Source organism: Chenopodium quinoa, unplaced genomic scaffold (assembly GCF_001683475.1).
Source record: "Chenopodium quinoa cultivar QQ74 unplaced genomic scaffold, ASM168347v1, whole genome shotgun sequence".
In the NCBI taxonomy this organism is placed as follows: Eukaryota; Viridiplantae; Streptophyta; class Magnoliopsida; order Caryophyllales; family Amaranthaceae; genus Chenopodium; species Chenopodium quinoa.
The window spans coordinates 1,063,381-1,086,722 of NW_018742903.1; the positions used below are offsets into that span (position 1 = coordinate 1,063,381).

At 35.8% G+C, this 23,342-nt stretch overlaps 2 protein-coding genes across 2 annotated transcripts; both read right to left on the reverse strand.

The window, feature by feature from the left end:
• Positions 1–752: 752 nt before the first annotated feature.
• On the reverse strand, positions 753–15,673 carry LOC110727196. The gene is made up of 15 exons (XM_021906756.1): positions 15,185–15,673; positions 13,923–14,017; positions 13,714–13,827; positions 13,460–13,564; positions 13,261–13,332; positions 11,897–12,009; positions 9,217–9,351; positions 4,987–5,055; positions 4,333–4,420; positions 4,158–4,229; positions 3,968–4,065; positions 1,772–1,889; positions 1,642–1,701; positions 1,441–1,551; positions 753–1,245 (listed from the first exon to the last, which is right to left on the reverse strand). Exons 1-15 carry the CDS (start codon positions 15,318–15,320, stop codon positions 1,138–1,140), a joined length of 1,494 nt encoding a protein of 497 aa, XP_021762448.1. The 5' UTR covers positions 15,321–15,673; the 3' UTR covers positions 753–1,137.
• Positions 15,674–16,009: 336 nt separating this feature from the next.
• Positions 16,010–18,056, reverse strand: LOC110727258. The gene is made up of 2 exons (XM_021906825.1): positions 16,727–18,056; positions 16,010–16,143 (listed from the first exon to the last, which is right to left on the reverse strand). Exons 1-2 carry the CDS (start codon positions 18,054–18,056, stop codon positions 16,010–16,012), a joined length of 1,464 nt encoding a protein of 487 aa, XP_021762517.1.
• Positions 18,057–23,342: the final 5,286 nt, after the last annotated feature.

The window sequence follows — 23,342 nt, forward strand, 5'->3', positions numbered from 1 at the left end:
GCGTGGTCAAGAGGCTCGAAATCTACCATTTTTGTGGGACTCAATATACGCAGATCTACTCAATTTTTGTGAAATAGAGAAATGAATGAACAAGGACAGAGAGTGATACTAGATGAACCGAGTGAGAAGTGAGGGGTGCTTAATGGAGATCTGCTCGTTTTTTAAGAGAGAGAAACAAGGAAGATGAAGAACAAGTAGATCGAGTTAGGGTTTAATTTCTGGAAATTTCAATTGCTAGATGAATTTAATGAGCTAGTTGGGAATTGAAATAATGAATTAAATTTGGTGGGAATTGTTAATAAATGATGTTAGAATAGTAATTTAATAAGTGTACTATTTAAAATCTAATTGAGGTTATTAAATTCTAAGTCAAGGTATTTATGTAATTTCTTTTAAAAAAACTTACTAAAAATGGCAAAATTGGAAAAGTTGCAATAAATGTGTAGTGGATGTTTTTGGCAAAAGTTGCAAAAAATGTAAAACAGAGGTAGTAGAAAAATTTATGTAAATTACAGGGGAACTTTGATCATCAATATTCTTGAGATCATCATCCATTTCAGTTGTAATAGCTCACAAAAAATTCCCTAAACTCTCCTTATTGATAATAAATAAAACTCTGCTACTCTTCTAATTGATAACTACTTGTAGAAATTATATCATCACCTAACCCTGAATTATATATACCATAGAAAAACATGACCTAAACTTTCCAAGTTACTAGGTCGAACTCCAAAAAAAATTATAATGGTGTCAAGCTCATAATTTGCATCTCAAGATTATAACTGTGTGAAGGAACATAATTTTGTGTCAAGCTAATAATTTGCATCTCAAGATGATTTACTTCTTTTAAAATAAAATTTACAAGTGCAACAAGGGGATAATACCACTCTACAATATTCAGCAAATTTTGCCAGGTCCAGAAAAGGATGCCTGTGGCACATCTGTGGATTATGTACTGCATAGAGCATAGTCATACTCATAAGAAAACCAATAAATGAATTATCCAGTTTTCCCACCTTGGTTACGTACAAAGGGGCGAACAGGCAGTGCACGTAATCTTCCCTCATGTATTTACATTTAAATCAAACCATTAAAGAAAGTGTATATGTCCTTCCCTTGCGAAAAGAACATCAAGAATTACTGAAGGCCAGTTTGTCTCGCCTTCAAAACAAGCTCCTCTGTTGTTGTCCCGATTATCTCATTAGCTCGTTTAAGGCTAACAGCAAAATGCCTGCCAATTGAATCCTGGAAGTTCAAACCTTAAAACGCATTAGAATAAGGAAGCTTCCAGTTGAAAAGAAATAGATGATTTATGCAGAATTTGACAAAACAACTCTGCTATTCAATTACAAATACAATACAGGAGAGGCTTAAACCAGAAATCCTTGAAGCTTGATCAGAAAAAGACACCTAGTAATGAAGGTGGGAAAGGAATCTCACCCTAGAAACAACACCCAACTTCTCTAACTTCTGAACTGCATCATCTACATCAAAGTTGCAGCTCTGACCAAACTCTTCCTTGATTAATTCTTCACAGTGTAGATCAAGATCCTAAGCAAGTCATTAAATTTCAGAAGTTTGATTGTTAAAAAGGCAGAAGCAAATTAAAGAGGTTTAATTTCATTTGGAGTACTGAATTACCTCTCTAGTACATTTACCCTGTTCCATCAGTATGAAAAACGAGAGAATTACTTCCTTGACCTGCAGAACAAAGACTTGGTTAGAAACTGCAATTAGCAGATCCATCAAGATGAAGGATGCAAAGACTTACTTCTTGTTGAATCACATCATCACATAAGTGAAGAAGAGTTCCCTTTCCGCTGTCGAGTTGTTTGTCATACATTGACTGAGTTACTAAATTCTGATACATAGCCATGTTTTGCTGAAAGCTGAATTAAGGGCCATATGGAGAACATACATCAAATTTTTGCATTGAAACATCAAAAATCACGCATGATTTTCCATACTTAATATGACTAATAACCATATACACGATTCCCTTCCAAAAAAAAAAAAAATAACCGTATACACGATAAGAAGTAGGGCTTCTACTCAAAAGGCCAACACTTAAAAAGGATTATGGAAAACCAAACACCCCCCTCCACCCCCCCCCCCCCCTTCTTTTTTCTCATGTTATTCTTTCAAACAAGCAATATATATATATATATATATAACACCTATAGAAGCAAGAGGGTAAGGTTTGGACAAAGAGACCTAGATGAAAAAGTGATCTTAGACACAACAAAAATAAAACCACCCCTAAATGTCATAAGCTGATCAGTTTGTATTGTTTGATTGAAAAAATAAAAGTTTTAATGGCAAATAAATATTTCATCCTTGAATCCTCTTGCTTAGATAAGCTGATAGTTAAGTTTTCACTTCTAGTCCCAGTCCGGATATCAGAAATTAGAGGTACTATGACAAATTGATAACTCCTTACAATTTGCAAGCATACGAATCTCGTCAAATTTGTAGAACCTACCAAGAATAATGGGGTTTGCAATCACGGATGATCCAGAAAAAAAGACAATGAAGCACACAAGTTACAAGAAAAGTATCGTGTGTGTGTGCATGAAGGTGTGGTCAATAATGTACTGGCAAGTGGCAACCTTTTTACTTATTGAGAGCAAAGATGGAACGGAGGAAAAATAAAGAGTAAGGGGGCTGGAATCATGAAGGTGTGGTAAGTGATGTACTGGCAACCTTTCTATGGCAGACGGTAATGATTATGGGAGAAAAGGAGACGAGGAAAGAGTAAAACAGGCCACTAGGGATTACTGGTGATCAAATAATAGCACTAATGGTTGATAAGCAATTGTTGAGCAACTATCAAACAGGCTAAGATGGCATGTTTAGGAGCACAATGTCAGCTCAGTATAGATTAAGAGAGAAAAAGGAGGGATTTTTATTAGTGTATCTTTGAACATCAATTCAAACTGTCTAGAGTACAGAACAGGGGTAACATAAGAAAAATTAGGGGGGTATTTGGTTTGCAAGGGGTAAACAGAATGAAACTAAGAAAGAGAAAGGAGAAAGAAATTTGATTTAAGGTGTTCAGGTTGACATTTTTACACTCCATCTCTCCCTTCGCTCACCACTGCTCAACCATCTCTCTGCTCTACAACCTCCACCACTGCCCCCCTCCCAATGCCACAGCTGACCTGCTTATCCTTCCTTTTCACTAACGTTCCACTGACCATAGGCCACCAGTGATCCGCTGCCAACATGTGCCGACCTGTTGCTCCTACATAGCCAATCAATAAGGTTTTAATTGCCAAATTTGGCCATATAACTTGAGATCCGGAGTTTCATGGTTGAATTTGACCATATAAACCCATGGTTATTAATAAAAGAGGTATTTCTCATCCTCAGTCTTGATTGCTTTTGTGGTAGGGTAGATTTTTGTGTGGGTGGTTGGCTGATTTCATGGGATTTAAGGTGTGGAAGTGGGGGGGGGGGAGTTGGTGGGTTAAGTGGATTTTGAATCAGTTTGGTTGGTTATGCATGGTGGCCATATTGATTATGTGGAGGGTAGGTGGTTTTGTGGAGGTTGGTAAGGCAATGATGGTGGAGAGGTTGGACCGGGTGGTTTTAGTGGAAAGTTTGGATGGTAGATTGTTATGGTGGCTAAGCAAAGTGGTGGTGTTGTCAAGGTGACCATGGTGTGTAGAGGAGAGACAAGGTAAGTGAAACCCTTTGGTGGGGGAGGGGATTTCACTTGGAAATCGGTAGCCTCAAGCTAATAGCTTTGTAAGCAAGTCTTGGTAATTACAGTTAAAGAATCAACCTTTCCCTTTCATTAATGTTGTTATTAGAGTGTATGAGTAAGGTTGGTTTTGGAATCCATTATAATATCATAATTGTAGCATAAAAGCCTGTACATGATCTTCAAGCTGGATTAAAGAAAAAAATTCAGCAATATCCAAGCAAAAAAGGGAAAGAGAGGTGAAATCATGACAATACATACGCAAAATATGTCTTTGCACAATAACCAACTAATGTGGAAAGGACGGCTATGACAACCCAAGGATCAGCCTTGATCTCGAGTGAACTTACAATAGCAACCTGCAATAATAGACAACTCAAGAAAACATTAAAATGGTGGGTGAAAGATTACAAGAATCAATTTATCGGGATTCTTAACATTAAAAACTAACCAGCCCAACAATTGCAGTTCCAAGAAACTTGACCCAGTCCATTGGCGTAAGACTTGGATTCTTCTTCTCCGGCTTTTAGTAGAAAAAAACACATACACAAGAACGAGATTCAAAGGTGACTTATAGGAAGTATAATTATAAAAGCTTCACAACGGCTATAATAATAAACACTTACGAGAACGATTTCCATGTCAGCCATTGGAATATTTTTAAAATGTTTCACATATATCCCTCTGTCTGATTTCCCTTTAGGACTTGCTTTCCTATCAAATTAAACAAGCTATAAGCTATTTGTAAAAAAATATCCAGAAAGTTCAACTTCAACATTCCCAAGATATGAACAAAAATTGTTTGAAGGAATCATGCATCAATATAAAACAATTTGACAAGCAAGACACTGCACGGAGAGCATTTATTTTTATTGGAAAACACACACTGCTTTCTGTTCTGCCAGTGAAGGAAATTACTTGAATATGAGAACCAAAACTGACTACAAAACCAAAGCAGTGATAAATACAGTTCTACAGTCAAACATAACACGTGAGATAATCTGGAGTGCTATAAAATAGACCATCAATTTAATCTTTGAACCTCTAAATACCCTATCACAGTATCACATGCGCGCCCTTCAACAGTTAAAGGTATATCATATGCTGGACAAAGGTACTAGTTAGCATCAGCAATTTTGCTATTGATAATATATGAGGTATATGACAGAGATAAATTCTTGGTAACTAATTTCACTGCCAATAAAAAAATCCAAACATATAACAAATTAAAACAGAGAACATATGCACAAGAAGAGAACATGAGCTCAAGAAGCTGATACCTGTAAACAACAATCATTCTATCAAAAGTAGGTTCCTGGATGGTAATCTTGCTCAGCAGATTGCGCAAACTGAAGGAAAAAAGCAATGTAAGATACTGTCCAATAGTTATACACATAAAAAACAAGAGAGGTGATTGAATTGTATGAAGCATTAACATTCTATTTTGCATCAAACTTTGCAGAGGCACAAAATCGACTTAAAACAAGACTCAACAATGTCTCCTACTCTCTATATTCAAAGTCGTACAAGAAATCCACAAAAATGCTGTTAAAATCCTCAGTAAGAGAAGTTGGAACTGAAAAGAAAAACAGCAGAAAGATCTCAGCATGAAGATGTCCAGCTAGGATGTTACTCCAAAAATATAGGAATATTTGTTCCAAGCTTTAAAAAGAAAAAAAAGGTGTCTTTCCCCAACAAAAGCAGAAAAGATTCTTACAATCTAATAAGTACTTCTATCCTACCTTCCATTCTCTCACAATCCAAGCAGCCAAGTCCAAGGTCCACTCACTTGATGTCAGGTTTATCAAAATTTGCCCAAGACCAGGTTTAAAAAAGGTAACAAAATAAAAAATAAAAAAGCTTTTTATATATAGTAATTGTAATAAAACAAACAAAAGCTCAAGCTAGATTGTCTCTAAGTATGAAAATTGAGGCCCCATCAGTATTTAGTTAAGCAATCTACATCCCTGTGATTCCTCAAATGAGTGTGTTACTTATGAACTCCCTTCGTTCCAAAATAAATGCTCTACAAAATAAAAGTCCTACTTTAAAAATAAAGTCATATGGGTACCTGTTAAAAGCGTCTCAATGTATAGATTTCGAAATCAATTTTTTTTATAATTTATACTTTTTGATAATTAAAGATATTATTGGTCAAAGTTCCATGTTGGCAAAAGTGGCGGTCAAACTGGGGCATTTGATTAGGAACGGAGGGAGTATTAAACTAGGTGGCAATCATGGCAAGGAGGATGTAGCCATGGTAGATCCATGAGCTACGAGTAATTTTATATCCAAGGATACACTGGAAGAGTCATCGATTCCTGTGACGGATTCTGGCAAGTACAATGTTTCATCGAGGAATAGGAAGGCAATTCAAGGGAGAGGGGTGTGCAATAGAGTACTTATTCGATTGAGGAAAGGGTAGGTATGAGAGAGGATTTTCTACAACTCCAACTAAGCAACACCAATGTCATACTTGGGGTTCCCGGATATTAGGTTAAGTGTCTCCTTGCAAGGTAACCCTGCACTCGTGAGATCTCAAATTTTGCTCTAGGAAAAAAGAGGGGGAAATGAAGCTCAATCAAATTGAAAGGAGAAAGAGAAACAAGGGCCGTACAAAAAGGGAGGACAATTACAAGAATTCGATGGGGAGTTTTAAAAGGGTAATTCACTCACCATTAGAGGGATACCACCAAGGCACCAAGGCAGGACCAGCAATGAGAGTAAAACCATACCAATATACCATTACCCCCAATATCATAAAGATGAAAATAAGAAACTCAATGGGTAGATGCTAGAGGTTGGGTCATTAAACCATTAGTGAGCCCATTTTCTAGTCATATGCTATTAGTAATAAAATAAAAAATAAAAATAAATAAATAAAAAATTAGTAGAGGTTTTGACTTTTGAGTCAATATCCTGCCTTAACCAAAGAAAAGGTTTCCTACAAATTAACTAATGAATTTTTGGCTATGCTTCATGGGGTAAAGGTGCTAACCTAATCAAACTTGAAGACGTCAGTAGGGGCTGAACAAAACTATCTGAAGATCCGATCCGATAATTTAGGATATCCGATTTGTAATTTCAAATATCGGATACCTTTTTGGATATCAATTTCTGAAAAATATCCAAAATAATTTGAATTTCGGATCCATCCAAATATCCAATTTTTTTTCCTACTATTTACAATTTCTGAAGTATATGGATTTGCATGAGGATGAGGCATTGGATCATACGGGATGGAGGAGGAAGATTTTTGTTGATGATTACACGGAATAATCAAATTTGGTTCATGTAGCCGATCCCACTAATGGGATTAAGGCTTTGATTGATTGATTGATTTACAATTTCTCTAAAATATTTAAACAAAAAGTTGAAAAATTTAATAGTATTCACGTACATCCGATCTGAAATTTTTTGTATCGGATTCGGATATCAAATATTGCAATTATCGGAAATCTAAAATCCATTTTGAATCGGATATTCGATTCGTGCCGAGCCCTAGAAGGCGGGGCATCAAATTTTTCTCAAACTCGAGGACATGCATAAACCCATCTTCAGCACTCATGAAGAACACTACAAAGTTTTGATACCCACAAACATGTAAGTAATTTAATTTCTTACAAACAAAACAAGGTCTGTATACATTCCTTAACAAAATGTGTACTTATATTATTCAATAACAAAACATAAAGGTTTGAGAAAACTTTAGCAAAGGAAAATAATACAGTTCATAAAACATTAGTGGGATAAAATAATAAAATTAAATAAGAAAATAATTTAGAAAGTACATAAATAATCACAACACATTGTTGACATGAATTTTCTCCCTCCATACCACCCTAACCAACACCATATTTTCCTCGATCCCCAAAGCACTCATGTCTTTCTCAACCACCCTCTTGCAAGTTTTCTTAGGTCTTCTTCTATGTCTCACGATCCCAAAACTTTGCAATTCTTCGAGCCTCCTTACCGGAGCATCCTCCTTCTTACATGGCCAAATCATCCTAAGCGATTCTCCCTCATCTTGTACTCAATCAATGTAACCCCTACTTTCTTCCTAATTATCTCATTCCTAAACCGATCCTTTCTTGTATGGCCACACATCCATCGCAACATACGCATCTCCGCCACATACATCTTATGCACGCGGCAATGTTTTACGGTCCAACATTCTGTACCATATAACAAAGCAGGCCTTATTGTCGTTTGGTAGAATTTCCCCTTTAATCTATAGGGTACGCCGGAATCACATAAGAGATAAGGCTTGAAGGCCATTTGGATGTTAGCGAGAAAACAAAAATAATTGGGTATTGATTTCAGTGGGTATTGAGGTGTCGATGTGGGTTTCAGTGGCTGGTTCAACAACTAAGGCAATGAATGGATGGATGAATAGAAGACAATTGAAGAAAAAAAAAATTAAAATAAATAAAACCATAGCCATGGAAGATAGCTTTACAATCATTTGAACAAAGGGAGAAATGACAGAGGTGGGGGAACAGATGAAGGGAGAAGGAATAAAAGTGCCCAAAAAAGAATTGAAATGGAGAGGAAAAAGGGGAGGTGGGGGGAATTAAAGTAAAAGTACTTGCATTTACCTGTTATAGTAGGTAAACCATGCAAGACCATCTGCATTAACGTAATCAAAAAGTTAGGCCCATTCAGGATTAATTGAAAGGTGGGACTGTTTATAGTAGATCGCCTAAAGTTGAAATAGTATAAATCAATTTTTCCTAAAGAAGCACTTAAGTTAGTGATGCCATCGCTGAGGCGGAATATGAGAAAATCATGGTAGGTATGTAACTTGGGGCTGTAAATTAAAAGGGGAATGTGGCTAGGTATTGAGGGCATTCAGAACAAAATGAGACTTGGGATCTTGGTAGAGAAGTAGCACCTCGAAAGTACCATTGTTTTTCTATTTAGCACTATTCTTAATCATATTTACAATCTTTTGTAAGTGAGTCAAAATTCACTTAGTCTAAACCTAAATGAACTTATTATGTATTAAAAGAGAAAATAAGTTGAAACAAATAGATCCTTAATAAATAAATAAGAAGAAACCAAAAAAGTTAAGGGCATAGCTTCCCTTTGCAAAGCTTCAAATCTTAATTTTTGAGGCTTTTATATACCTGGAGTCAAGTTTTAGCTTAAAAACATTACTCGGCTTTTCTTCATTTGATATTCCATAGATAAAATTACTTGATGATGGCTCAAGGGTATAACAGTCCTCCTATAGTGTCACTCCATGGAATCCTACACATACAGTTCTTTGTAACTTTTTAAAACATACCATGCAGCATAATGCATACATCATAACAAACAATATACAATAGCATACACTCTGAAACAATTAGCAGTTCATGTGCAAAATATTCCACAGATTGGGAAAAAGTCAGATAATGCAGAGATTATGAAAGGGAAATAAATTCATATAGTTACTTTAAAACAATATTCCCTACTGCAATGGACATACATGTATATGGAGTGTCAGGGTTATTCAGATATCAAACCTGAATTCCAAATTCTGAATTCTGATCCGCTCAACATAGAGATCATCTTGATCAGACTCATATTCATCATCTCTCTTTCTATTTTTAATAGAATACTGCCGTGGCTTTGAGAACATGGACCGAAGTCTTTGTATCCTGGAAAAAAACACAGTCCCAGAAACATATAAAGTTACAACGCATTATAACCAAACATGAGACACAAGAAAGATGAGAATGATAAAACAGTGGAAAAAACACTTTATTATCTTCACAGATCCTTACGACCAAGTTTCACTTCATTTATTCTTGGAATCACATTCTACCTTTAAGTGCCCTAAGCTGATATACAAGAATTTGGAAAGTTTGACCTTCCCCTTGGGCCATTTGACAATAATTATTGATCATTTCTCTGAGCTATGATACTTCGACTCTTCAATTAGTCTTCCATATCCGTGTTAGACACTCGACAAGGATTATACATTCTTACCCTACACTTCAATGCTCACCCATACAATTCGATCATCTTGAACAACATAATCATAGAAGAAATGTAGATATATAAGGAAGGAAAAGAAGACTAATTGCACTGTGCGAACAAATAGGCTTCAGATATGCATTTCAACAAGAATAAACAAACAAGTCAGCCTAAAATGTATGTATATGTATTTCTATGGCAGAATTCATGCAAAAAAGTCTTTTAAAATAGGAATATGTTCCACTCAGGCATGTCACCGCACTCGTATCCCATATTAGACAGTGTCCTTGTCTAAAATTTCTAAACCCATAATCTTGCATAACACATAGTCTAACACTATGTTTGGATAGAGAGAAATGGAGGGAAAGGAAGAGAAGAGAAAAGAAGGGATGCATCATCCTTTGTTTGGATATCTAATGCAAGGAGAGAAGGGGAGGGAATTGGAAGGATCCATTTTCCTTCCCCTTTTAATAAACCAAATCCCTCCATTGTTGGAGAGATTTGGAAGGAAAATGGAAGGCCACCTTCTCCCTCCCCTCACCTCCCTTTCCCTTCCCTCCCCCTCCCTTTCCCTTAACTATTGTTATCCAAACATAGTGTAAGAGAACATAACAACCTAAAAGGCTAAAATAATACCTTCCCATATTAATAATGTAGTAAATACATAGTGAAGAACTAATAGGTTAAGCACATATACGTCTAATAAAAAATATCTCACCTACCGTATAAGCCTTTGTATGAAGTCTTTTGGTAATGGATCATGGGCCCCAAGGACATATTTCATCATCTTTTTCTATAGCAACTATAATTGGCATAGGAAGAATAGGCGTTAATATTGGTCTTTTTATTAAGTTTAGTAATAGTACTCCCTCCGCTTTTAAATATTTGCATCACTTTGATTTATACACTATTCACATACTCTCTTTGACTTAATTTTTGTACTATTATAAAATGAATAAATGTTATTATGTAATAAATCATTGGATTAGTTACCATGTCTATTTGCATAATTAATATTTTTACTAATAGACAATAAATATATTAATGGTCAAAGTTATGTCTCGGCAATTGCTGGTCAAAGTGATGCAAATGTTAAAAAATGGAGGGAGTACTTAGTTTATGTTTCAAAAAAAAATTATTATGATCCCTAAATTTAGCTTATAGATAAGCCACGATTGTTAGCCTTTCTCAGAATTAAATGTTTTAAATTTGAATAAGAACTGATTGAATTTGTGGAATTTCCCAATCTCTATTAGCATTAGAAGTAAGAAATTACTACAGAATTGAATAACATCTAGAAAGCCCAAACGATCTTGTTGGTTATAGCTATTTTCAGCCAAACTCTTAACTCGTTTCTTTCTATACACTTTGTATGCTGCAGATTTGCATCTAAACTATGGTTATATCCAGATAAGTAAATTCAAAAAGAACCCACTCCCCCCAATGACACTGCCCTTTTGCCCCATCACAGCTTCACCTTAATTCAATCATCCCTTTACAGAGCATCTAAACTATGATTATTCCCTTTTATTCTACATATATTAAAAAAAAAAAAAAACAAACAAATCCCTGCATTTATCCATTGTTAGAATCCAAGCCACTCAGAGCTCTATCATTGACTAATAGTCATAATAGTCTGATATATTAGTTAAACAGCATTATCTGTCAAATCAATCTAACTATTAATTTATAAGAAAATCTTTACAACATATACTTATGCAGATTCCTCATAATTTTTTCTGATAGTATTTCTTTCAATAAAGATAAAATGTTAGAAAGGGTTCTCACTACAAACAAAAAAGTTGGAATCTATAACAGTTCCATAAGAAAGTAAACAATTACTTCGCATAGAATTTTTAGAATAAATTCGAAAACAATCTTTATCAATTCCACTTGCCAAAACTTTATAAACTTGAAAATAGTAGTCAACTGATCTAACTTTTTATAAAAAAAAATAATAATATAATAAAATAAAAACTGGTAGCTCAACGTCACGTATCTATTTTCCCAGAACTATTCTATCATCATACATTGAAGTTCTGTGCCTGATCCTTCTAATTATTGCAGCAAGTCGCAGATAGCCAGATACCACCTCAACCCAATCAATATGCAAAATATGATTTTTTTTTTTCTCTAAACACTTCTAGAAGTAGTAGTTGTGACAAGATATAAGTTCTTAAAATCTTAATATTGTAGCGGAAAATATAGTGTCAGGCTATTACTCACCCAGTCACTCTCAAAAGCTTTGCCCATATGCGTGAAATGATCATATCCACTTTCTCCATGAAAAAGTAGTCAGTAGTGCGGTCAACACCAATGCCACGTCGAAATATTACATACTGAAAGAAGAGACAAAAAAAATACTATAAAATACAAGCATTAAAGCCGAGACAACCAAAGGAAAAAGGTAGCCTTTTCTCAATAATATAAGACATGAAAAAGAACAAAAAGAGTGATGACAGAGCAAATCTCAAATGCTGATTCAATTCACTCAAAGTACATCCATCTATCTTCAATATACCCACCCCCAAGCGACAATAAAATTATTTAAGAGATATATACAAACAAAGAGCCACGATATAAAATACGAGGACAAGACATCCTCTAAAAAATACTAGCGTGTAAGCCAATCGTACTGTACAAAGGAAAGCATAAAATTGAAAAAGGCAGCATTTGTCACATACCACCAAGAAGCTTACTAGACTCCAAACACCTCTACCCACCAAAAAAAAATATGAAAATAAAAAGAACATCATTAAAGCATCACACTCATAACCATATGTGCACACCTCTAAAGCATCGTCCTATGTCTTCTCCTCCCAAGTCACAACAACAATCTAGCACAGCTACATAAGTCTCTACAACGAAATCAAATACATTCAAATTTTCCCTTTCAAAATCAAAAAGCCTATACCATCAAAGAGCCCAACACACTCCGACCAGACATGATGTTAACTTTTTCAAAAAAATGTTATAAAGATATCAAGGAAATTTTATGTTCATCAGCTTTAGCAGTTGTAGATGAATTTGTATAACCTATAAACTGGTTTATTTTAAATACCATAGTTTTCCTTAATACAAAGACAGTAAACCAAACTTCATGTATTCCTACCAACGAAGATGGCCAGGAAAAGTAATCCAGGTTAAGCTAAAGATAATAGACAAAAGAAATACTAATATCAATCCTAAGACCAGAAACATGCTGAAACATCTGAATCAGAGTTAGTACATATTTTAACTTAATAACATCATCCAGAAGAAAAATAATAATATTCATATAAATGCATATGAGAAACAATAACCCCCACCCTCCCTACTTCAATGTTACCAACCACAACAAACATCAACTAAAGGAAGACAACGTAAAGCCCTGAAACAACCTATATAGCCAATAAATTTCAAGCTAAAGGGGGAGACTTTTGGCCATACACGTAACCAAGTCCGTGTGATGATTTTAATATGTGTGCAAAATTAAACAATTAAATTTTACTAGGATGGAAGATGTAAAAGAAAAGTGAAATTCCAATTCCACCATTATTCATTGCCAACCAAACAACCACTAAACCAAATTTTGATGTTCCAGTTTTTACCTTATCAACAAATTCCGGAAGATTTTCTTGGGGATGCTTTGACCAGTACCTCTTCAAAAGCTTTTTGTCAAGCTAAATTCAACACAGCAACAAATACATGCCAGTGGAAAGGGCAGCATCAGACAGAAGTTAAAGCTTAACAAATGTGAAATAAATAGTCATTAGCACAAACACCAAAAATAAAGAACTGGAAAGGGACCTTCTTTTCATCGACGGAGATCGGAAGATTTAAAAGATACTGGCCAATTTGGGCAACTTCAAACTCTTCATCACTCACAATCTTGAAATTACTCTTATCCATAACCTGGTAGAAATAAAGCACATCAAACACAACAGACAAATTGCAAAATGCCACCAAACTTTTACTTTTTCATTTAATAAAATGGTTAGCTGCACAAAACCAAACACCTGCCATCATAAATGGTCACCAGAAACAAGTAAACCACATATCACCTGAATCATGTAGCTCAGGAAATTTTCTTCAAGAATGTCAATTTCTTCAGGAGATAGATTATGTTGCTCCAGCTTTTGAGCTCCATTAACAGGGTCAAAGAGGGCATATAATTGCTGTAGCAATCAGGCACGTGACTTCAATGATGAAAATTAACAAGGCATTCAATAGAAACAAAAATTAACTTAAAGAAAAAATACCATCACAGTACCATCAAATCTTCAAACTGTAAGAGATACCAGGCCCGAATGGTATACTCAACTCTCTTACAAAACTTCAAAAACTCTGCTCTGTCAGAACTATGTTCTGCAAGATATTATTGAACATATTAAAGCATTTCACACCAGAATCAATATATAAAATAAAAGATTTAACAAGCTTTCAAGGATACAAAAACATGTAACTATATATATGCATAAAAAACAACAGATAAAAACTCTGTTCCAATCAATGTCAAGAATCAACTGACAATACCAGTGATCTCCCATACTCCCAGATAGGTACCGTTAAGACACATAGACTAATGCCTCTCAAATTTGGATTTGAATCAAATTCAATGGCAAATTCATAATGTCATAGAGCTTGAGACAATTTCCACAAATCTTGCTACTTACATATACTTAAAAAATCGAAAAGCTTGCATCACTTTATCCCAAAAAAACTGCAAGCCACAACCCACTAAATTTGAAATAATAGTGTAACCAAATGCGCTGACTCCAACTTGAAACACACAACAAAAAATTTGCTGAACCAAGAAGCTTAAACACACCCCTAACTTAGAAATCTTCCATATATTGTCAAAGCAAGCAACCCATTTCAAATTTTGCAAGAATTCATAATTTAACATAATCCAAAAGAGAAAAATGTACAACAAAAATCAATTTATCCCCAATTCAAATAACAGTGAAACCATATGAGTTAAACCAAGAAGCTTAAACACTTGTCTAAGGAACGCGCATCACAATGTCAAAAGAAAAAAGCAACCTATTTCAAATTTCACAAAATAAGCATAACCCAATAAGAATATTGTGCAATAAAAGATTACTTTACCCCAATTCAAGTAGCAGTGAAACCAAATGAGTAAACCCCAACTTTCAAGCTTCAACTCAAATTCTATCTCATAAACAAGATGATCCTTCGAAATCAAGCAACTCATTTCTAATTTCACAAAAACATACAATACCAAAAACAGAAATATGTACAACAACAACAACAAAAAATTGAGCTGACCCCAATTCAACTAACAGTGAAACCAAAACAGTTAGCCCCAGCTTAAAAAATTCCAACAATACTATCATATGGCAAGCAACCCCATTTCAATTTTGCAAAAATATAACCCAGAAAGGAAATATTTTTGAAAAACTAATTAAAATATTTTTTAAAAAAATCAAGATAAATTAATGCAGCAACTGTTCTATAACATAAACCAATTTAAGATACATTACAAGTAAAAAGTTAAGGAGCAAAAATTACCAATAAGATTAGCCAAAGACATGACCAATTTAGGTTTTAAAATAGGAATTACAGATTCACGCTCCAATCGAATTACTTCCTTGTTCTTCTTCTCCTTCCCCGTCTTCTCGCTCTCGCTAGTATTTGCCATAGCCATTTAGAATCAAAAGAAAACGATTTTTTCTTTTTCTTTTTTTTTGTTGGGTTTATGAGAAGAAAGAAAGAACAAGAAAAATAAGAGAGTTTGAATAATTATTGAGAATAAAAAAGGAAACTTGAAAAGACAAAAATTGAGGTTGGCAAAGAAAAAAAATTATTCCCAGACAAAAAAGAAAAGGGTTTGTGTGTCGGCAAAGATACTGTTTGATCAGTGTCTCACACTCTTTCTATGGCCGGCGATGGAAATTTTAGCAAATTGCGGTTATTTTCATGTCAGTTATGAAATGATACTGCAGTATTTTTGGTGGGATTGATCATTGAAGGAAGATGAAGTCACAAGAAAATTGAATATTTGATTGAATACAACATTCATGGGACGTTTTACCAAATTGAGCTTTAAACGGAAACTATTGACAAAAATGGTAGCGTGGCAAAACTATTTACCAAACTAAGCTTCCAGGGTAAATCGCTGTCTCGGACAGCGTTTTACCTTCTGTATTTTTTTAAATTCAGTAGGGCATAAAACGCTGTCTCGGACAGCGTTTTATCCTTGGGTTTTTTTAAAAAAAAATTCAACTACAACTATTTTATATGTTCAACATAAAGCGCTGTCTCAGACAGCGCTTTATGCTTGAACATAAAACGCTGTCTCAGACAGCGCGTTATGCTTGAACATAAAGCGCTGTCTCAGACAGCGCTTTTTTGCTGGAAACAGCAACCAGCATCCAGGCAGAAAACAAGATTCAGCAAACAGCTTGCATGCTGCAGTCCTCCAACAGCCACCACAACAGCCAGCTCCACAGCCCTACCGTCCATCGTATCTGTTCACATGCAATTTAACAAATCCCAACAGAGTTAACGCATTAGCAATTAACCAAAATGTTAACGATCAAATGTTCCAAATGTTATTAAATCAAAATGTTCCAAATGTTATTAAATCAAAATTTTCTATTACAAAATAATTCCTCCATCTACGATTACAACGAATTTCAGTTAACAGTCATGGGTCCTCTGAGGGTCTCGATGGACACGTTGCCCGGTTATGGCCCTGAACGTGACAACGACTACATTTGCTCGCGGGCCGGTTAGTCTCATCCATTTCATTACGTATGCGCTTTGACCTTGGTCGCCCTATTCCACGCAACATGCTCCCGTCGGGAATGATTCTGGGACCGTTATAGGGCGTCCAGGTTGTCTCGCAAGGGATTGGCCAGAATTGCGGCGCGTATGTGCTCGTGTATGCCTCCGATTGCAGCACCGGGTCAACCCACGGCCGCTCTGATAGTGAGTACGTTGCACATATGGCTAGAACGTGAGAACATGGGAGGTGAAATATCGTAGGTTTGTTGCAGGTACACGTTCTTAACTGAAAGTTAACAGTATGTTTATGGCCTCCTTTACTACCAAGTCGGTCTCCCCTTTCTGTTGTAACTTGGTAAATATGCAATCGACGGTTATACGCATCCGCTCTGTGATATCTGGCTTTTGCGGTGTTCTTCTCTAGAATGGCAGTGACCTTGGGGGGGTATGCAAGTCCCTGTTCAAATCTTGCCTCAGAAGACTCCCTTCTCAAAGTGAAATATTTGTTAACTCTATGAAAAGTTAACTCGACTAGGGACATGATCGGTAGAAACCGTGCTCCCTTCAACACGTTGTTGAATGTCTCAGAGAAGTTAGTAGTGCAAATCCCGTATCTACGTCCAGCGTCGTGAAAGAGGGACCACATGGTGAACGGAATTTGAACAATGTACTCCATTGCCTTGTTACACGCCTCACTAATGAAACACAGATCGCCGTGTAGTTTTCTTTCCTGCCTTTGGTACGCCGTAGCCTTGAACATATCTCTCATGTCGTTTCGTCGCACGTGAGTCTTCAAGTTAGAAGCTATGTGGCGAACACAAAATCTGTGATAGGCTCGCGGCTCGGTAAATCCAACGTTCGGATCAGTCATTGCTGCAATGATCCCAGGATGTCGGTCAGATATAACACAAAGGCCATCTCGTTGAGTGACATGAACCCGAATGCAACCCAGGAACCAAGACCAGCTGGAGGTGTTTTCCCCCTCAACCAACGCAAATGCTAGAGGAAATACTTGGAAGTTTGCATCAACACTTGTAGCAACCAACAGTGTTCCTTTGTACTTCCCGTACAAGTGCGTCCCATCGATACAGATAACTGACATACAATGTTTAAAACCGTCGATACAAGGGCCAAACGCCCAAAACACTCTTTCAAACACTTCCATGTTGCTGTAGTAAACACCGTCAACCAACGCTTTGTACTTCCACACAACACACGTTCCCGGGTTTGACTGTTGGAGGGCTTGCATGAAGTGCGGAAGTCTGCCGTAAGAACTCTCCCAATCACCGTAAATATCAGCTATTGCTTTCCCCTTTGCATACCATGCCCTCCGGTACGGGACATCGAAATGAAATTGCTTGGAGATGAGTTCTTGTATGAATTCAACTTTCAAAGACGGATCTTTCCGAACAAAGGACTTCACAAAATCTGATATTAACGACGAATCCAAATGCGGGTGATCAGTGGACAATACTTCCGTGACACAGTTCTCCCGGTGCGGGCCTTTGTATGTGACTAGGGCGAAGCCACGCGAGTGCTTACTAGATTTGGTACCCCGTAGCATCCAACCACATTTTTTCTTGCACCGCAAATGAAGCACACTCTCATTCGATGTAATTGTGGTGTAGAACTGATTCCTCTGTATGGAATACATCTTCACCATTTCTTGGAGCACTTTCTTACTTTCGAACCACATCCCCTTCTCAAATTCCCCCCCCCCGGAACAAACGACGTATGACTACCCGATTCGGCCCAATCCTGATCAACTTCGTAGTTCTCGTTCACCTGACTGAACCAAGGAATGGGAGTTCTAACCAGGGGCTCGCCCACTTCCATCCGAGCAGGTTCTACATCCATGTTCTGAAGTCCATCTTCCTCCTCTCCGCTATCGGCCTCATCATTTGTGTACACATCATACACAGAAAGTTCGTTATTCACAATATCTTCAAGATGATTCGGCGCATGCTGAGACGGTGAAGCTTCGCCAGTCAATGCCAAATATGCCCCCCCATGTACAGGTGAAGCAATATGAGAACTAAATGGCATGTGAAATTGATCGTCGTGCAGCATTCGACTGAAAGATCCCATCCCATATTCAGTTGATGGAATGTCGTGTGACGGCACTTGAAAGGGCTCTGTGTTGTACCCAGAAATACGTGTAGATTGTTGTTCTGGCCGAGTACTTTGTTGGGTACATATAGGCACCGTTTCCACATATATTTCAGTGGGAACACCCTTCATTGCAACAACGTTCCTTAGAGCTGTCACATGCTTATTCGTAGAAACCGGTAACACTTGAACCCCATTGCCGGTCTCAAACCTCATTTTAATGTGTACGTCAACGGTCATCGGGTCTGAACCAATACTACTATGAACCTCATTCATCAAATCATTCATAGTCATGTTCGGTTCTAGTGTTAGTGGTTCCATATTTCCCCCACTATACTCGACCCGGGGTCCATCAAACAGCATTTCTCCTCCCCACCGGCATAACAAAACTACATTTTGTGACGCCATATTCTACATAACCAAAACACATTTTAGGATTATCGAAATCTAGAGCGAGGTAAATTATCAACACTGAAATAAGACTCTTCTCACCTATAACAACTTCACTTTCAACAACTTCACCAATTTCAACAAATTCATGAACAATTTGAATTATTTCAACAATTTCAACCTAAACTATTTCAATAATTTCAACATTTTCACCATCATCAACTTCACCAATGTCATGAACAATTTCAATAACAATGTACCACATCACCATCAATAATTATCAACAATGTACCACATTTTCATTAATAATTAGCAACAATTACATGCAATTGACATGAATTAACAACAAGTAAGAGCAATTACATACAATTCACAATAATTAACCACAATAACTATGCAATTACACTAAATTCAGTTTAGGGCTAACCACGAAATTGAGTGAGTGAGTGTGAGAGGGAGGAGGGCAGTAGCAAGGTGGCGGCAGCAGCGGTGGCGCAAGGGTGGGCGGCGGCGGCAATGCGGGTGTTTGAGTACGGTCGTGGTTTAGTGTGAGAGGGAGGAGGGAAAGCGTTGAGGTTGAGGTTGAGTTCTTGCGCATTCTGCTGAAGTGAACATACTGATATATGGCCATGAAACGCTGTCCCGGAAAGCGTTTTACCCATTGAATTTTTTTAAAAAAAAACCCAAGGATAAAACGCTGTCCGAGACAGCGTTTTATGCCCTACTGAATTTAAAAAAATACAGAAGGTAAAACGTTGTCTGGGACAGCGTTTTATGTTCAACATACAATTGTTAATAATTTTTTTTAAAAAAATACAAAAGGTAAAAACGCTGTCAGAGACAGCGTTATACCAGAGCATAAAACGCTGTCTCGGACAGCGTTTTATGCTGGAAGCTTAGTTTGGTAAATAGTTTTTCCACGCAACCATTTTCGTAAATAGTTTCCGTTTAAAGCTCAATTTGGTAAAACGTCCACATTCATGAGTCTTAACTGTCCTAAGGTGTGATGTAACGGTTGATTTAACTTTTAAAAGTCATTAGGTATTTAGGTGAGCTTCATGACCTTGGTCAATATGGAACGTAAGTGACATTAAAATCGCGGGTCTTGTTGGTAAAGACTAGCAATAGCAAGTAGTTTGTAGAGAGCAATACATGCGGTCAAGATAGCGTGAAGCGATCAATTAGTAGCGTGTAAAGATTAGCTTTTAAATTAGTTGTTGATAGTGTTAGTATTAAGTAAACATAGTTGTTGGGCTATTCAATTATATACTCCCTTTATCGTGATGTGCCTGCTTTAATTTTCATGGTCTTTAAGATGTCATTTGACCATCAATGATTTTTATTATGTATTATTGTAAAACTATAAATGATTCATTAAAAGGTCATTGACGAGTTATAGTCATATCACTTAATCAAAAGTTATCCTAAAGTCCTCTAACAAGTAGTAAGAGAGGTAGGGAATAGGATTATGCAGGTAGGTAAATACTTTTACTCCTACTCGTATTTATCAATCAAACCTAGATTATTGAGGTCGAATGTTAATACATATAAGATTATACAGAAATAACATGTAGTAATAACAAAGAATAATTAAATCAATAATAAAAGGTCTAGGGTATTGGGTATAGGTTCACCAAAAAAAAATATTTCAGGATAATCAATCAATCGTCAACAATCAACAATGCAATTAACTAGGTCAATATGCTCTCTTGAATTGATATTAACCATGGAACAAATTTTACAGGCTTTTTATTTATTAAATCCAGATCTACATGTTGAAACTAGCCTTAATATCAAATTTATATTGTACCTCGATCTTAGTGCGTGCATAACTTAATATTCAATCATCCCTTTTATATCATTCATGGATCCCCTTAACCCTAGAATTAACTATTCACTCATGTTATAAACCAAACAACACACATTAATTAGAATAAACATATTGAAATCAATCAATAATAATAACTAAAGCAAATAAAATAGAGCAACAAAATACTAAGAATTTACGTAAATTTTGAATTGCGCTATGATTGATTAAAATTTTAATGTTGAACAAAAGTAAAGTAGAACGCTTTAAAACTATCATTCATGCTACAAATCAAACGACACAAATAAATCAAACGTGTCTAAATCTAATTGAAAAGCAATAAAACAATCAATAGGAATTAACATGCATTATCAAACAATCAATAACCACAATCATCCCTTTTATATCATTCATGGATCCCATTAACCCTAGAATTTAACCATTCACTCATTCTATGAATCAAACAACACAAATAAATTAAAATAAACATATTGAAAACAATAATATTAACTAAATAAAGCAAATAAAAGTGAGAAACAAAATACTGAGAATTTATAGAAATTTTAAATTGCGGTATGATTGATTAAAGCTTAAATGTTGTACAAGAGTAACTAAAAAAAATATCACTCATGCTATAAACCAAACAACACAAATAAATAACATATTGAAATAATAATAACTAAAGCAAATAAAAGTGAGAAATTAAATACTGAGAATTTTCAGAAATTTTGAATTGCATTTAATTATAGCTTAAACTAGTGTGTGGCTCGGGCGTTGCACCGGTTTGCTACTTTATTTAAAGCATGTGATTATATGTATTTAAAATTTGTGGTGTCTTTTTTTCCTTTTATTTAGACTTTGTGATTTGCAATCATATACATTTATTTTCATGCTTATAACATGGTTGATAATTGTCTTAAATGGTTAAGTAATCACCCTTCTCATAAGAGGTTAGTTAATGTGGGATAATGAAAGGGGTTTACATTGCAACGCATTTTAATATATAAGTATAGATTAGTATAGATGTTGAACAAGAGTGTTGTAGATTGCTTAAAAACTAATAACTAAAAATGTGGAATTGAGAGTGTAAAAACGTAATTATTAAAACGAAGTATATTGGGTTTATAAATCATAACCCATAAATTACATGTCCAACAAACGAAGCAGCAGCAAAATCACCTACGCCCGATCAGGCCTCAGGTCACCCGATCAAGCCCGAGTGCGCGATGTTGGCCTGGTCTTTAGCTTAGAGCTAACCCGAGCAAGTATACTTGTCGATTGGGCCTAAGCTCTTATTGAGGGCTCCCTTTAGGGCCTTGGTTCTTTCCTTTGACTTTAGATTGGCTCGTGAGCTCTAAACTTTGGGGCTCAATATTTCGTGGCCTTCCCCTTAGGTCTCAAGATATAGATCCTTGCAACTCAATGAACCGAGTCTTTAATCACTGGGCTCGATTGTTCTTACGAAGCCTTATGCTTCAAATTATCTCTGGGTCCGATATCAAGCTTCGAACCTGAATCGGTTATCAAATGCGGTCCAATCTCTTATATATATCTCCTTAGTGAACCGATACTTTGAATTAAATACTTTGTATGGAGTAAAGGATGTGCTTGAAGTAGAGGAGATCGAGATCCAAAAACTCTTTCTTCAATCTGCCGTATCATTTATCTTCGAACTTTATACCCAAGCCAATTATGACATAATATTTGCAACTGGCATTAAATAGGCCAGTTGCTAATATAGATTTTATTACACACTAATTATTAGCAACGCTCATATCTACACCAGTTGCTAATGACACGAAATTTGTAACTGACATTATTTTAGCAAGTTACAATTAGTGTTTTAGTAACTAGCGTACTTAACGCCAGTTGCAAAAAGGGTGCTGCTAATAGCAATTTTTCCACTAGTGTGACTTCCTCCAAAATAAGTATTACCAATCTAATTTTTAGACTCACAAACGTGTATTGTGAAGCTAATTTAACTATCTCAAGAAAATTCCCCAATTTGTAAAATATGTGCTACATTATTTGATCCACATTCTAAAATTTAAAGCGAAAAACTTAAGAGCTTATGGATTAGTTGTATCCCATTCCTTAGGCACCTGGTTGGATGGTTGGAATGGTCATGGAAATAGTAAAAATCTTTGAGCATTCTATTGCTTCCATCCTTACATCATTATCTCCATTCTTTCTTGCAAATTTTTGATGTGTGATTATAAAATTATTCCATTCTTTTTTTCATACTCTTGAGTTGCTCCCTTGTACTGATTTTACATCCTCTACATCAACTCAATATTGGTTTGAAAATAAAAAATATAACAAAGCACTTCTAAAATTTCAGAGCTTACTAAATAATGGCATGAAAATATACTACGTATACATAATAATAATGATAAAAAATAATAAAAAATAAAAAATCTCAAATCAGATATTTTTGGAAGAACTATATTAGTTTGGCTTTTCATAGAGCATGTTGTACGCAACACGTGAATTCTCAAATTTTTACTAATTTCTTGAAGGTTTCAAGTTTGCATTATGGGTGATAGAGAACGTGAGCTTTGGGTGGCATATGCTTTGACTCTGATACCAATTCCACAACTGTATCTAATGTTAAGTGTCAACAAAATGATACAA